The sequence below is a fragment of the Ammospiza nelsoni genome, chromosome 1, assembly GCF_027579445.1.
Source record: "Ammospiza nelsoni isolate bAmmNel1 chromosome 1, bAmmNel1.pri, whole genome shotgun sequence".
Taxonomy (NCBI): domain Eukaryota; kingdom Metazoa; phylum Chordata; class Aves; order Passeriformes; family Passerellidae; genus Ammospiza; species Ammospiza nelsoni.
The window spans coordinates 124,630,248-124,647,307 of record NC_080633.1 but is presented as its reverse complement, the minus strand read 5'-3'; the positions used below and the strand labels follow the sequence as shown (position 1 = coordinate 124,647,307).

General features: G+C 40.5%; 1 protein-coding gene across 1 annotated transcript; it reads left to right on the top strand.

Annotated features, from left to right (window-relative positions):
• The first annotated feature begins 3,887 nt into the window (after positions 1-3,887).
• On the top strand, positions 3,888-15,229 carry IL7 (interleukin 7). Its single transcript, XM_059489810.1, has 5 exons — positions 3,888-5,035; positions 8,729-8,871; positions 11,802-11,888; positions 12,659-12,811; positions 14,140-15,229. Exons 1-5 carry the CDS (start codon positions 5,026-5,028, stop codon positions 14,284-14,286), a joined length of 540 nt encoding a protein of 179 aa, XP_059345793.1. The 5' UTR covers positions 3,888-5,025; the 3' UTR covers positions 14,287-15,229.
• The last annotated feature ends 1,831 nt before the right edge of the window (positions 15,230-17,060 follow it).

The following is a 17,060-nucleotide window of genomic DNA, read 5'->3' as shown; positions in this document are numbered from 1 at the left end:
TTTGAAAAAAAAAAAATTTAAAAGCATATTAAAAGAAAAAAAGGAAAAGCTAAAAGCTGGAAGAAATTGAGTATTATTTCAGGGACAGTTTGCCTGAAACCAACTCACTAACCACATTTTCTCAAACAAATAATGGGCAATGAAGGAGAGGAGAAAATTAAAAAGTTTAATAAATGCGTTTTTGTACTTGTATATACAACACTGTAAAAAGAAAGACCACTAAGACACATAGGTTTACTCAAATAATAAAAAATATTTTATTATAATTTTGGAAAATAAACTCCTCAAAGCACAGCACCAAACTGAAAGGAAATTTCACAACCCTGAAATACAATGAAATTGTCATAATTTCAATATGGGTTAATATCTGCAATGATTATTGCTGTTACCAAACCTCCCCTCCTCCCTAAAAAGTCACTTATTAAAGTAGGAAAAGTAGAAGAATATGCACTGACAGAAACTAACAACCAACCCCTTCTTTCTTCTGTGCCTTCTCTAAAGCAGGAACAGTATTTTCATATTTTTTCCTGCCTGAAATATTCATTTCTCCCACATTCAGCCTCATCTGAGGCACTGAAGCAAACAAGAATCTGCCCAAAACCTGGCGTGGTGAGGAGCACTGTCCCGCTGGAGCAGTGATGTGACCCGGGGCACAGTCCCGGCTGGTTTCGGGCACACCCCCGCACCAGCAGACACCACCCGGGGGAGGCTGGGGCAAAGCCTGATCCACGCTCCGGGCTGCGGGCACAGCCCTGGCAGCCAGCAGTGAGGAGCCCCAGTGCCACCATCTCCTCACCACTGGTAGTGCTGCCCTTGGGACACCTCCCCTTCCTCGTGGTGTTTTCTCAAAACACACTTACTTGGCATACTGCTCTTGATAAAATCTTTATTGGCATCATCCTGCACAGCAAGACAGGAAGGGAAAGTAATTACCCCTTCTATTCTGCAGCTTGACAACAAAACATTCCTGTGAGTTTCCCACATGCCCACAAATCTTATCTTAATAGTGTTCCAGAAATGTTTTTCTCTTTAATTCTTGCCAAAGAAAAAGAGATCCATACATTACATTTGAAAGAACTGAAGATCTAATTCCACATTAAAACCTGTTTATCAGTCAGTTTGTGTGGTTTTTTCAGTGCTCACCTCAGTGACAGGGCAAACGATTTGAACACAAAAGGTACCAACAATAATTTATAAAAAGTGAGTGTTCTAGTGCCATGATAATATTAGGTCCTTTGGTCTAGCCCAAATGCAGCAGATTAGAACTTACCAGACCGGAGCATCAATGAGAGTTTTGGGTGCACAATAAACATAACTCTGAATCCCAGCTAAGTAGGGATTCTCTTGCACGTTCAGATTTATTTAGTGGAAGGAATAGGGGCCAATATGTCTCTTTTTCTCCCCACCTTCCCACCATTAGTTACAAAAAATTTAACAATCAGACATATTTATTCTTAAAAATAAGAGCGTAACAGTGGTCATACTTTTCTGAACTCCACCAGTTTGCGGCAACTGGAGCACATATTTTTTATTCCAAAATGACATAAAAATATTTATGGCTTTTAAACTAATGTTATTCAATAATTCTAATGATACTGTACATTTGCAAGAAGCCTAAAGTCAAATCTAAAGTCATGATCAAAAGAGCTTTTCAAGCTGACAAGCAACATCTGGAATAAGACAGCAACAATCCCAGACATACTTAGTCTTTGGAGAACTGAATCATAACAAGAAATTATGTGCTTTGCAATCATGTAGTTCTCATGTAGCAATATCAGTATTCTGGTAGAGGTTAATATGTAATGCCTGCTTTTCTAAGAATGAATTTGACCATGTCAGCATGATCTCTAAATTTAAACTCGTCTGGAGAAATTGTCCTCAGGAAATGTATTGAACGTGACATATGTTCATACACAAACAGCTAAAATTACTGGTGCCTTTCAGTTGTTAGATACACAATTTGCAGTACTCTCTTTTATGGCTTAAAAAGTTATTTTCAAAAATAGTGTGAAAGAGAAAACTACACACATTTGCAACAAAGCCCTGTGTTGGACTACATCTTTCCAGAGACTGCTTATTTGGTATCTTACTTAGTCAAATTATCTACATTATAAAGCTAATATATCATCTACTATTAAAACAGTCAGCTCTGTAAATTCTCCAGGTATGAAAATGAAAAGGGATACCTAATGTCTTGGAAATTCTACAGAAATATTTCAGCTTTATTCTACCTCTAAAGGTTTTACCCACAGCCCCAGACTAGCTGCACCTAATTCCACTCCAGAGGAAGAAGTCTCTATTACAGCTCGGCATCAACTGTGTTTTGCAAAATAGGTAAAGAGATACCAGTCATTTAAACAAGGTAAGACTCAGCTGGGATAGACTTTTGTATGTTCAGGACTCTTTTCATGGTTTCTTGATTAAAATGGGTTGTTAAGACAATAGTCACATAATCAACCTTAAATTCTTTCATTTAATTTTTCAACTGGTTGGTGTTTGGTTTTTCCTTTAAAAAAATATAGAATTCTTCTGAACACTCAAATTTGATCTTTTGGCAGGTAATCTTTTCAGAAAGAAGCCCCAAAATAATCCTAAATCACTAAAAGAAACACTTTGAAAACAAAATGCATATAGGGATTCAAGATCTTTTTAAAAACACATAGAAGTTACAGACAAAGTTTGAATATTTTACATACAAATACATCAAATACAAGTTTATGCCACGGTCCAGGGTTAGGTCACATAAGAGGGATTGACTGGATCTAAACACATGATATGGGGCAAAGTACAGATCACACCACCTACTTGTCACTTTGACTGAATAAAAAGTTTCTCATACATTTACCAGACTTCATCTTAAAAAAAAAAATCAAATGCTGCCACTGCTGAAGAGCAAAACTCTTGTAAAAGACTGCAGCATCACCTTTCAGTTATACTTTCATTAATTCATTAAGCTTTTACACTGAATTCTTCCATCAATTACATTATTTAAAGAAAAAAATAAATTGAAGCAATTACCAGTCTTCCTGATGTTTTAGCCAGAAAACTAACATAAACAAAGCTAAAAAATATTTCCTTTATACTTTGCGCCCTGACAACCTGCATAAACGATCTCATTTTGTAAACACACATGTACGAAATTGGAAGAACTACCTGCCTAGAAGGAAAGTTGATTTTGGTGACACAGTTTTGTGTGACTGGAGCTTCATAGTGCATTGTTTTCAAAACATTTGACTATTGAAAGTGCAAGTCTCTAAGTACCAGACCATAGAACAGATATTCACAAATTTGCTTGCATTACACCAGGCGCTAATCTCCTCCCATAAGAAGAGTTCTGTGGCATTCTCTGAGTCACACATGCCAGCAAATTGAAATGCACAGAGATGTTTTAAGACAATATTTGACAGAAGAGAAAAAACAAAACAGTAAATGAAAACAAGCAAAAAAGTGACACCTTAAGACACAATAAGAACTAGATAATTTAGCCATGAAAGAGGAAAAATCCTTGTTCAAATTCAAGAACTGAACACAACATCACATCCAAGCTGGCACTCATTTAAGGAACAAGCAAGCACAGGCGCTCCTTGTGTTGATACTGATCCCTGTTCTCTGCAAAATCGTAGTCACGGGTAATCATTAGTGAAATCAAGCAGCTCAGAGCTGAAGGGTGGAAAACCATCTCTCTCTTGAATCTTGACAGAATACTTCTGAAGAAGAATTGACTAAATTCTTTTCCAAAGAAAAAGAGAAATGTATAGCCAATCTAAAGCAGAGTCTAATTCACAGACAATAAAGGGGACAAAGGACCTCCTCACACAGGAAGGAAGCAGCACAATTTCAGTTCAAGAGAATGGGAGGAAGCCATCCTGAGCATTCCACATATTTGCTCCTTAATATTCTCACCTCACTCTCTACCTCCCCTTAGAAAAGCACTTATGTGAGAAGAAAGAGGGGTTAGGGAATCAGCTCTCTGTGCTCATGCAGAGCAGGAAAAGTGATGCAGAACTCAAAACTCAGAAAGTTTTGGGGCAGGACGTGTGAAGGGAACTCTACTAAGATATTTAATACCCTGTTTTATTCCAAGCCTTTTGAACTGCACATGAAAATTTTTGCATTTTGAATTTACCAAGAAAAGCACATCTTTCTACATGTTTGCCTTATAGAATTTGGGTGTCTTCCAGGCTGAAACACCTTCCTGAGCCATCCACCATTCTTTCTCAATCCTTTCAGATTCCACAAAATGATTTTGAGGGGAAAGAGAGCAGGAGGGTGGGGGGGAAAGGGTGCAGAAGACAAACTGTGCAGAAACCGTCCATCTTTCGCTTCTGAGCCCATGCCAAGAGCCTGGGGTAACCCTTGACCGGAGACAGAGCCCTCTTGGCAGTCCCGCCTTCCACAACCGCTCCAAGGGCAGCTGAGGGAGCGAAAGGGCAGCGCATCAGCTTTCAAGCTAAGCCGCTCCCCTCTGAAAAAGACACTCCACAACACGCAGTGATTTTTTTTTTTTTTTTTTTTTTTTTTTTTTTTTTTTTTTTTTTTTTTGCAAGGATATCCTCCCCGCGGATGAGCGGCTCTTTCCACGCGTAGTGCCAAGATCCATCCTTCCCTCCCCGGCCGCACACACACGGCACTCGCTGGGCGTGTAGCCGGGGCTCTATGTAACCCCGGGCGGCACAGCCCGGCCCGCCACAGCCGCTCTCGGGGATGCCGCCCGCCCCGGGGGCCGCGCCGCCGCCCCTGCCCGCCGCCGGCCCGCGGGCAGCACCGCCGCGGCGGAGCAGAAAGTGAAAGTGCGGCGGCCGGCGGAGCCCCATGGGAAAGGCGAAGCGCCGCCGTCCCGCCGCCGCTCCGGACAGCGCCGCGGTGCCCCCGGGCGGGCGGGTGCCGGGGGGCTGCTGAGCCCGGCCCGGCCCCTCCCGGCCCCTGCGCGGCGCTCCGCGGGCTGCGGCCGTCATGGCCCACGCGGCGCCGCCACCATGACCGCGGACCCGTCGGCGCAGCTCCCCGACAGCCTCCGCACGGACCATGTTCCATGGTAAGGAGCGCGCCCCGCACCGCCCCGCACCGCTCCGCAGGAGGCGCCCGCCTCACCTGCCCCCGGGCCGGCCGCGCTGCGCTCCGCACCCCGGCCGCGTTGGCTGCTCACCTGCTCCGCTGCCTCCGAGCCGGCCCGCCCGCTCTGCCGGCGCGGTGCTTCCCGGTGCCTTTTAAACCCTCGGTGACGGCTGGGGAAATTCCCGGTTTTGCTTTTTTTTCCTCTTTTTCCCGTAGAATGAAAGTAAAAGAGTCCGGTTCCCATCACTCCTGCTGCCGGGAAGGGCGGCTCGGGAGTGGCAGAGGCAGCGGGACAGCGTGGGGCGGGGGAGCTGCGGGAGGCACTGCTCGGCGCCGGTCCGCGCTGCTCCCACCGCCCTTTCCATGGGCACCTCCTTTCCCGTGGGCACCTGCTTCCCGTGGGCACCTCCTTTCCCGTGGGCACCTGCCTGCCGTGGGCACCTCCTTTCCCGTGGGCACCTGCCTGCCGTGGGCAGCTGCAGCCCCGCGGGTGCCCGGGGAGCAGGTGCCCCGCAGCGCCGGGGGTGCCTCGCCCCCGGGCGGCAGCGCTCGCCGCTCGCCCCTCCGCACGGGTGCAGCGGGACGCGGAGGGAAAAGAACGGCAGTGACCCATCCCGTTCCCCGCGGGAATTGCGGGCTGCGGAGAGGGGAAGGGGGCAGAGGGAGCGGCCCCCGCCGAGATTGGGGTTGTGAGACACAGGGGCTGCTGCGAGGATCCCGCTGGGTGCCGCCGAGGGGTATATGCACAGGAGGGTGTTTTAACGTTAAAAAGCCAAGAGGTTTGGGGGGTTTTTTGTTTCCTTTTTTTTTTTTTTTTTTTTTTTTTGATATGTGGAAATACTGGAAAACTAGCTCTTCCTAGATTTTCTAGGAGAATTTTTGGGGCTTTCCAGATATGACTTTTGAGTTTCTGGGAGTTTACTGGAAAAATGGGTTATTACCAGTAATGCTGTCTTTCTTTTGAATTGCTGGCCATGTGGAGCGCCATAAACTCCCATTCTTTCGAAGTTACCCAACTTCAAGAAAATCCCTTTCAATTTTCAGTCTAGATCTCATAGAATTTTTTTATGACACATGTCTAATATTTTTTCCAGAGGACTCATTTAGGATTGTGTGAAAAATTTTGATTACCATCCTGCAGTGGCTCAAGGGACCTCATGAGTGTGCAACATGTGATCTACTTTTATTCTGTAATTTCCTCATTTAAAAAAGATTGGTGATCTGTACAATATCTTATCTCTTATCTGTACTTGTTGCTGGGCAAGCCAAGTTTAAAGTGATGGAGTCAGATTGTTTTAATTTAGAGGATTGCTATTTTCGTCCCTTCAAGTATGTTTGTGAAGCAGCATATCCAAATTGTATTACCCTACTGGTGAACAAGCATTGCAGTTCATCTTTTGCACTGGAATCAAGAGGTGCAATGGGAGATTGGAAAAATGTTGCCCTATTGTTGAGTTCTTCAATGTTTTTTGTGTCTTTTAAAATACTAAATCTTAGTCCTTCAAACTGTTAAATCATTCAGCAGAGATACAGTTAGCATAGAGATTTACAAAGATAAAGCTCTGTGGAAGTCAGGTGTGTCCTGACTTCCACATAAGATCATAATAGTCACAGAGTTTTAAAATTTACTACATGTAGCATCCATTTAAGATTCACTTAGCCCATCAGGTTAGATTTCTTGAGACATTAATAGACCTCGGTTGATCAGTATATGAAAAGGTCAGAAAATCTGGTTTTCAACCCATGAAATTTCCAATTAGAATTTCTCAGGCAGCTTGCTCAAGAATTCTGTGATTCAGCTTGTACAGGTAAAATTTTTCCAGTCCTGTTTCTAGGACAGAGCTGTACATAACCACACGTTCACATGCAATCTATCAGAAAGAGAAGGCTTCACTAGTCACTATGCATTCTTCTTTGAGGATTCAGTCTGCTGTGTGTGGTGGGAGCTGGCTGGGATGGGCTGTAAGGGACTGTGTTTCTTTTAATGGCAGTGAGCATGAGGTGTGCCTGTGGTTCTTGCATTTTGCATTGCAGAGGATAGGTGGGTCAATGCAAATTATCGCCAAGTTTCATTGCTGTTTTATTAGTTGCTCAAAATTGCTCTCTGAGGCCATGATTTACTAGTGATGCCCAGGTCCAGAGGTGCCCATCTCTTGAGTGCTGGACTGGCTGTACCCAACAGCCCATCCCTGACAGAGAGGAAGGAAAGCAGCAGCTGGGGCCAGGGCATCCCCTCTTCCTTTCCTGGCTCCTGTCCCACAGCTACTCTGTGTGCAGTTGTTGTTCTTACCCAGTGGTGAAGATGGGCAGAAACACTGCATACTCCTCCAGGAACTTGCTGTGATCTTTGCTAGTCCTCCATCATAAATTTCTACCTTTGTTTTTCCCAAACCTTCAATTTAAGCATTCTCCTAGCCAGACTAGCAATAGGCCAGAGTCCGATTATTCCTGATCATATATTATCACGTACTTGGTCTCCTTCTTTCCCATCACCAGGTGAGTCACCTGCGGCCTCCTGTCAGTTTCTTCAGGCTCTTTTGATGTTTTGATCTTTTCTCTCTGCCCATCCTCACAGAACTCATAGTTTCCTGGATGTCATGCAAAGACAGAAGACCAGGGGTCAGAGCAAGGGAAAGCAGTCCAGTACAGGGACAAAGAAAGTGATGGGCAGTGAAGTTTGCTCAAAAAGATTGCAGAAATCTTGTGGAGAAGGTTGTGTTGCTGCTTTATCTCATGTTATGGCCAGTAAGCATGGATTTGTACGTTTGGTCAGCCTGAAAATGTGTTTAAACACGCTTTTGTTATGGAGGTGTGTTCATGGGGATTTGTAGAAGTTGTCAAAGGAAAAATGGACAGTGAAGATCCAGCTGCAGGTTAAGACACTTGAATGTCTAAACATAATATGATTAAACACTCCTCTAGATGTGTCCAATGTGGTTACGGTCCAATAAAATACCATGTGAATTCAGTCAATCCTGAGGATGAATTCAGCCCAAGCAGTCACCAAGTAGCTGGTCAGCTCAATAGCTGTAGGCTCTTATCTTTCACCATGACATTTTCTGAAAAATTCCTTCGCTAGGATTTTTCTCCTGAGAAGCTGAGAAGCCTCAGAAAAGAAATGTAAACAATAATTATCTGATTGCTTGGAATGTGTTCTGGAGGTGGCTTACCAACAGGTGCATCTTTGATTGGTTCCATGTGAATTGATTTTAATTAATGACCAGTCCCAGTCCAGCTGTGTTGGACACTCTGGTCAGTCATGGGTTTTTCTTATTCATTCTTGTCTAACCTTCTGACGTCTCCTTTCTCTTTCTTTAGTATAGTTTTAGTATATAATTTCTTTTAATATACTATAATATAAAATAATAAAATCATTAATCAGCCTTCTGAGAACTTGGACTCAAATTCTCATCTCTCACCTCATCCTGGGGACCCTCAACAACGCCACAACACTTATCCACACTGGCTGAATCATGTTGTGGTATGGGAGAGTTTAGACACCCAAAAAGTGGCTTAATCTGGAGATGAATCCTTCCCTCTAGCAAGGCACAAGTCATTTGGTTGTACAAAGATCCCTTTTAAACTATTTTAACAGATTACAGAATGTATTTGTTAATACAGCACACAGTCTGTGACATTAACTAACATGTACCTTACTGTTCTTACAATCCAGCCTTTTTTAGATCTACCTTACCAGTTCTGCCACTGCTCCTTGTTCTGTCTCCAGTGAATGCATCTACTTGTGCAATGGGAAATAAAACAACAGAAATCCGTGTGAAGTATGAGAATATACTAAGTCACGACATCAATGAGCTGGTAGGTAGCAGCTCTTGGGCTTCCAAAACATGCTGATTATTTTTAGATGCTAACAATTATTAATAAAAGCTCTAATGTTAAAACATGATAAAAGACCAATTTAAAGTCACATATTATGCTGGAATGGTGGTTTTATTTGAGGAGGTGCAACAATTCAGTCTCTTTAAAATCTCTGAAATCTGTGGATAGTGCCTATTTGCATGTACAAATACTGTGATAGTTTTTTGTGCCTGTGCATTATGTACAGACATGTGTACTATTTGGCCATACATCATATATTTGATTAGAAAGTACTTTTTTCTAAAGTAATTTCATTACTACTTCTCTTTATATGATTTTATCAAGAGAAGAAAGCATTACAGCTGTAATTTGTTCTACTACTTAGAGTTCTTGACTGAAGTTTTATGTTGTCCATTGAATACAAATGCACGGTGGCACAAAATTCATATGACAGTAAAAGTTTGTTTGTGTCCTAATAGGTTTCTTCGTACCTATTAATATATCTTATTTAGCCAAAACAAATTATCTTTTCTAGATAGCAGCAGAGAAGAGCTTAACATTCTCATGTGTAAATCTCCTCCATTATGGCTTTATCAGCCACATTTATTATAGCTTTGCAAAATAGTTTCTTAACAGTTTACCAGTCCATGCCCAAAATTTACCTTCCAATTCTTCCTCATGAATTATTAGCAATTAAATTAATCTGTCAAGAACACTTCTATGGGGGAACACTTAAAACAGTTGTATTAGTAGAGGCATTCCCACAAAAAATGTGATTTTCCTGACAGATTGTCACTAAATGAGAATTCACCATACTGTTGCAGTCTTAAATCAAGATCTATTTGCATGAAATACAAATAATATACAACCTTTTTCCAAGGGAAAAATCAGGAATCATTGCATTTCTTCACACTTATGAACTACTACCATCCTTCAGAGCATTATGGCAGTGGTCTCCAACCCAAGACACATCAACCCTCATCTGGAAACAAAATACCTTTAGGGTCAAGGAATGATCTTTTAACATTTTGATCATGTTATGTTGGTTGAGATTATGAAGAGAGAAAGGTATTTCTCTGCAGATAAATGACTTTATCCTGAATGAGGCATTAAATTTAGAGAGAATATTAATGGCCATATTAGAATAGAGGAGTATTCCCTTTAGTTTGCTGTTATATTTTTGACAAAGAACAAGTATTCCCTAGAGAACAAAACCAAACTCTCTTGGTGAGCAGTTAGAAGATAGCTGACCTGTAAGAGGAAATGATACGAAGGAATAACATCCTCTGGGAAGCAGATCCTGCTGCCTTCTGGTGTTGGGGATCCATGAGGTGCATCCCAGCCCTGCTCAGGGAGGCTGGGGGACTCTCCTGGCCTGGATAGGGCAATGTCTTGCCACTGTCCTATTGTAGGATGGAGCTTGATGTTATATATCAAAATAAATACATAAATAAAACCTTAATGAATTAATATTTGGGAAAACTAATGGGAATGTACTGAGCTCTGAAGCTTTTACTTCCTAGAAGACACACACAAGCAACTACTATGTAAGTTTCCTAATTTTTTCTGCCTTTACTTTTCACTGTTTAAGAGAAATTAAGAGTTGTTTCCTGCAACTGCAGAGCCAAAGTCAGTAGGTTTCAGTTCCTCAGCCAGATGTTTGGAGCAGCTGTGGGTTTACTGCAGAGCAGGATAGTGAGTCATATACTAGATCTCTGTAAGGTAATTAAATTTTCACTAATGCCTTTTCTGAGCTCAGGATTTCCCTTAGGTTGGTTTAGACACAGCCAATGAATTACCTTCAGATGTGGTTACTGTACATTATACTAAAGGTGATCTGAGGAAGCTAGAGAGGATGGGAAAATATGGAGTTAGCAAATAAAGTGACAGATCTCTGTTGTGGTGCAAGAAAAGCTGTGCATTACCTTCCTGATGTTTGTGGTTTGGGCTTTTTAATTTGGTTTTGCTGCTTTGTGGTTTTTCCTTTGTCAGTGAATATTTGATTCCCTAAACTCTTGGTTTTAAAAATGCATTTTGGATAAAGTTCTGTTTATCTTGGGTGACCGTCTGAAATTCAGGCAATTTCTGCAGAAAAACTTTAGGAATTAACTGTCTGATGTGCTCATACGCATGGCTAAGTGAAGAGATCTAAAACAATACTGTTGTGAGCTGCCTTTTTTAAAGCCCTTTGGCTTAACTAGAATGTTTCGATACAGGCTGAAGACAAAGTTTCTATTGAGTTGACTTCCATTGTCATCTTGATGACAAGTGTGAAAGTGGAACAAAAAACTACAAGAGAGGATAAAGTGTTGATAAAATATTATAATCAAGCAAAAGACCATGTGGTGTTGCTTAGGCCATCTTCTGTTATTACATATACAAAGTGGGTGCTGCCATCTGTTTAGAGCTGAGGCATGTATTTATTGAGACAAACATTGACAAACACTGTATTCAATGCTACAATTCAATTGTAAGATTTAAACAGTGCTCTGTGTTTCAAAATTTCCAAAGAACAAAGCAATTTGGTAGAATGTGAAGATTTAAATTGAACAGATTTGTATCCATTTCTGGGCTCCCCAGTATGAGAGAAATATGGAACTACTGGAGAGAGTCAAGCAAATGGTCATGAAGATGCTGGAGGGACTGGAGCATCCCTCTGATGAGGAAAGCTGAGAGAGCTGGGGCTGTTCAGCCTGGAGAAGAGAAGGCTCACAGGGATTTCATCCATGTGTGGAAATACCTCAAGTGAGTGGGCAAAGAGTGCAGAGCCAGGCTGTTATCAACAGTGCCCAGTGATGGGCCCAGGGACAGTGGGCACACACCAGCACACAGAAGGTTCCTTCTGAACATCAGGAAAGAGATTTTTACTGTCAGGATGACTGAGCACTGACACAATACTTCCATGTCTAAACATATATGATATTTTACAGGTAAATATGTCTGCAGAGAATTATGACTGGTGCTGCAAGAAGAAAAAATATGAAAATATCAAAGTGTTTTTCTGCAATGATACTGAGGTAAAATTTAACTTTTCAGAATGTAGAGAATAGAAGCCCAAGTGAGTTCTTTTTACAGTCCAGGATAAAATAGGGTGATAGGGAAGTATTTGGTTTTAAAAGTCAAATCACAGTATTCAGGATGGATGGTTTGTTTTTTGAATCTGGAATTATATGTGTTGAGTAAATTGATATTTTAAACATTTAATATTAAGCAATTCCATATTCAAGAAATATGGGGTTTTATTCCCTACTATGAAGATTCTTCTATATTTTTTAAACAAAATAGATATTTTTCTTTTTACCAATGGAAGTAAATATTACCATTTTCCAATCTCTTTTTAAAATTTTTTTACAGAAAGTTTTATTAGCTAAACTTTTCACTTCAGACCTGAAAGCTTTACAATAGTAGTTTGGCCAGATCTCAAATAACAGAAAGCACAATTGTCAGCTGTTGCTACAGATGTTTTCACGACTTGGTAAAAGGACTGGCTGCATAAATCATTTGTTTTCCTAACTGCATCAATTGATTTGATTACAGCTGTGATTTCTCCCTAACATACTTATGCTACTATTATTACTACTAAAAAATGCTGCTTTAAATATCTCAAAAAGATGGCAGGTAAGTCAGATTACTTATGTATTTTATTGAAAAAGATGTATACTATGAAAACAAGAGAAACCAATAGTAATTGATGGAGAGTTTGGGGTTTTTTAAAGATAGACCAACATTACAAATAATTAATGGTGCACAAACTTTTCAGGACATACTTTCCTTGCTCTCTTGACAGGAAATAGAATCACTACAGAGCATGGCGTGCAACATGCTCAGGTTCTTTTATAAGCAGAGGATCAACAAAGCCTTTAGACAGAAAGCAGCATTTGTCTCATGTGGGACATTACAAGTTCTACAGTGTAAATGTGAAAGACGTAAAAAAGAAAAGGTGAGTTGTACTCAACTTTAGTGAGTAATAGTTTAACTACTTGCCTTATTTTCTAGAGCTCTTCAACACAGACTGCTCTTCAACACATCTGCCTCTAAAAGATACAACCATCTTGCACATGTTCCATGCCAAAGGAAGTTTCCTCTGTATAATATTTGTCTTGTAATAGACATTAAGCCCAGTGCAAAGACTCAGAAAATCACCTGGAGGTCTATGGTGAAGATACCTGCTCTGGTCCAGTGGTGAACTGAATTTCACTAACTAATTCTCCAGTGAGAGACAAGGACCAGACCTGTGAAAAGAAGGCATTTAAACTTCTCTGGAGTATTGTCAGAGTTGTAACTTCTCACTAACTCTAAGAGTAATGTTTAATTTGGTTTCTCTCAACAAACAATTAGGGTGAGATTCTCTCTTTTCTGTAATATCTTTGGTCTTTATTTTAACCACAATCTCTCAAATTCAACAAGAACAATTGGGTATGATAATATTTAGGTTTTTAGTCTTAGGCAGAATCTTCTTTTTGAGGTGCTACTTAAATGTAGCACAGCGTTCTACCGACTGCTGTAGCAAAGGAAGAATGTTCTTTTAAGTGTGGCTCAGTGTTACCTGTTGAACACAAAAATATTAACCAGCATCAAAAAGTCTCCTCATAGGCACCAAAAATATAATGTTTAATCAGATGGATTGAAGGCTTCATTTAGCTTTTTACTTTTCTCTTTGAAGTAGAGAGACAGCCTGGGACACGATCTTCAAAGAAATGTTGGTGTTTTATATTTTGCTTTGTCACCTCTGGTGAATCCAACATTTGCCTTACTTTAAAGGTATCCCAGTCAAGTCACAGAAGTCAGTGTCACCCTTGCAACTTCTGCCTAACCTTATGGATTCCTGCTTTTATTTAAAGATTTAATTTTAATTAAAGTAATTTAGAAAAAAAAATATGAGCAGTCATTGAATATGAACAAGAACTACAGTAGCTTTGTCTGGCTGAGATCTTGAACATTAGAGCACAGCATCAGCCCCTGGAACTGTTCTGTCTTGTTCCATTGGTCTTGACACATACAGTCAAAGTTTAGCTCACAAATTAATTTTCTCAGTCCTTCAGACAATGGAGGATAAATTTTAATCTGTGATGGAGGATGTACATGTTCTCGGTTGGACACGCTTGTTTCAGATGTCCTTATTTGCTCTGAGTTAAAGCCACATTCTCACAGTCCCATGGGCAGGGTCTCTCCAGTACTCAGGTGTAAAGCAATTGGTTTGCTTTGAAAGGTGGCTACAAAAATAGAATAAGCAGTTCTCAGATAACAATTCAATCTGTTTTCTTTCAGGTTTGCTCAGATGTATTTAGTTTAGAAGATACAGAGACAGGTGAACAGTCCAAAAAGAAATGTAACCAAGAAGTTTGTGAACTGAAAGAAAATATATCTAGCCTTCGATCCTGCTGGAATAAATTTGAAAAAATAATTTCCAGGTGATTCCAGGTGAATCCTGCTCTTTTCTTTCAAAGTGGCATTACTTGGTACCTTTGCATTTTATATGCATTCTTCAAGTAAACTTGCTCGCTTATATGAACACTTTATGCCAGAATTCTGATGGGAGGCTACTGTACCTTGTTCCTGGAGATGACAGAAACAGAAATGGCTGAACCAAGCTGCTGAAGTCCGAGAAGTGGAAATAGAAGACCAGCATTTGAAAAAAAGAACTCTGCAGAAGTCTGTGTCCACGTTTTGTGCTCTGGAAACTACCCTGAATTTTCCGATTCTTTGAGTAACTTTATAGTACTGTCATATGAAAGCAGCCACTTACATGTCTACTGGATTTTACAAAAAAATCATGGAATCTGCAGGTGAAGAAAAAAAGAGTATGAAAAAATAGCTGGTTTCTTTATATCCATGCAAAACACACCAAGGACCAAAAGTAACAATTTACCAAAGCAGCAGATTATCTTGGATATGTTCTCCTGACACAGAAGTGGTTTTGGTGTGGGTCCGATGAGTCTGCTAACTGATTTCGGTTTGGAAAAACAGGGAAAAAGTTAGCTTTTTGAAAAACTGAAGAAGGGTACTGACTTTTGAGAGATGCAGCATGCCTCTGCTGGCTGAAGCACAGGCAAGACTGAATCCTGTGGAAGAAGAAAAAGATGCCTGAATGTAAGTTGTTCAGTTGACTGGAAACAGCACTACACTCATTCATTTTATCAACCCAGTGTTAGCTGCAGGAGGAGCTAGAATTCCTTAGCTTCAGATTGTGATTTCTTATATGCAAATATTTTATGTAACATGTTTTAAGATGTTAGGCAAACATGACTTAAAATATGTGAATATTGTCAGAGAATAATATATTGGCATTTAACTAATAAAATGCTCATATTTTATTTTGAATAAATAGAAGTATTTTTATAGTTATTACACTTTTGCAGTTTCTTACTTTGATATAACTCCTTTGGTAATAAAATATTTGTCTTCTATGAAATTGGGCTGTTCACTTTTTGACTACCATTACTCGTTTTTTAGGTTTTATTCAGAGATAGTCAGTCATTTGAAGCCCAGCTTCAAATTCTCATCCTGAAATACCCATTTCTTAGCTGCTTGTAACCTGCCCAATTTAGGTAAACATTTTCATACCTGCCTTGGACTGAATACTTCAGTCCAAGGAAGTATTAAAAGCTTCAGGAAAGTATATAAAGCTTCAGGAAAGCTTTAGTTTAGTCAGCCTGTTGTTTCCTGGTTTGAAGTAAACTAACATAAATTGTTTTGTCCGTGCTAAAAGAATTTTTCTGTAAAACTATTCTGTAAAAATGTTGGTATTCAGAACAAACACCTTAAAAACCAGTAGGATGTGCTTCACAGACATGTTTGCTCAGTTGATTGTAAACAGCACTAGTTTATGTATTTTACTGGAATAAGATTGCTGTACTGAATCTGAGAGGGAAGAGGTTAAGAGCAAAGCATGCCATGCTTTCCTGAAATACACCCTCTCCAACCCCCCATGTATTTATGGTGACTATGAGGCAGGAGTGGTAGCTTTGTAAACTGTGACTGAGAATTTCACATGTCCTCTAGCTCTTTGTGTAAGAGATAGCAACTTGCTCCAAACACCTTAAAAAACTGAAACCAACCCCAACCCATAAATCTTTTATGGAACAGGGAAACATTTCCCAGTATCAACTGCAGATAAAGAGAATGTAACCGCAATTGTAAGGACTTCACTGGAAATCCTTTCTTCTGAAAGAGGACCCAGGAGACTGCGGATTCAGTTGGTCTCCGAGACTGAAGAACAGTTGTTTTGCTATTTTTTTGGAAATTCAACAACAGCTGAAAGCCAGCACTTATTTCCTAATAACCATTTGGCAAGCAAAGAGCAGTGTGAGTTAAAACAAAATACACAGATGCAGTATTAGCTACTACAAAACTGAAAGGTCAGTCAGTTTAAGTTACTTAAGCAGCAGTCCACAACTTAAAGTCTTGAGAGAAATAAAGCAATTCCAGGCCTACCCTGGGCCAAAGACCAAGGGTAGATCCAGAGCAGAAATTTAAATGAAGTGATTATGAAATTGTGGATTTCTTCTGATTACTTCTCTTAATGAATATCCTGCCTGATTTTTGTTGCCAAATTTCCTGTTGTCACCGCTTACATGTAAACATTAACTGCTAAATGCATTGATTTGTGCTCTTTGATTTGTTCCTTCAATTTGAGAACTTCCTCAGGTTTCCTGAACTTACAAATGTGGCACTAAAGCGCTTTTCAGCAACTGGCAAAGGAATGAAAACTGTGCATGGTATCATCACCATCATGCCTACCTCCCTGCCACCTTCACTTATGCATTTAGTTACTTATTTGGCCACAGAAAAGAAATGAGTAGGTCAAAACCATGATTTTGAAGTACATGGAATTTTTGGGAAAGTGTCAAGGATAAATAAAAATAGAGGTATTTAAATGGAAAGGATTTTCACAATGTTGTTGCAAGAGGTTCAGGTTTGAGACCATCTAAAGAACCTGCACAAGTCCATGGGACCTGATGTAATACACCTGTGGGTTCTGAGGGAACTGGCAGAGGAAGTGTCCAAGTCACTATCCATGATATTCGAGAAGTCATGGCACTCCAGTCCCTTTGGATGGCATCCTGTGCTTCAGCTTGCTCAGGGTGCACTCAATCTCACTGTGTCATTGATGAAGATACTAAAAGAGCACCAAAACAAGAGTTTTAAAACAAGAGTCCTGAGGGACAGCGCTCGATACCAGCCTCCAC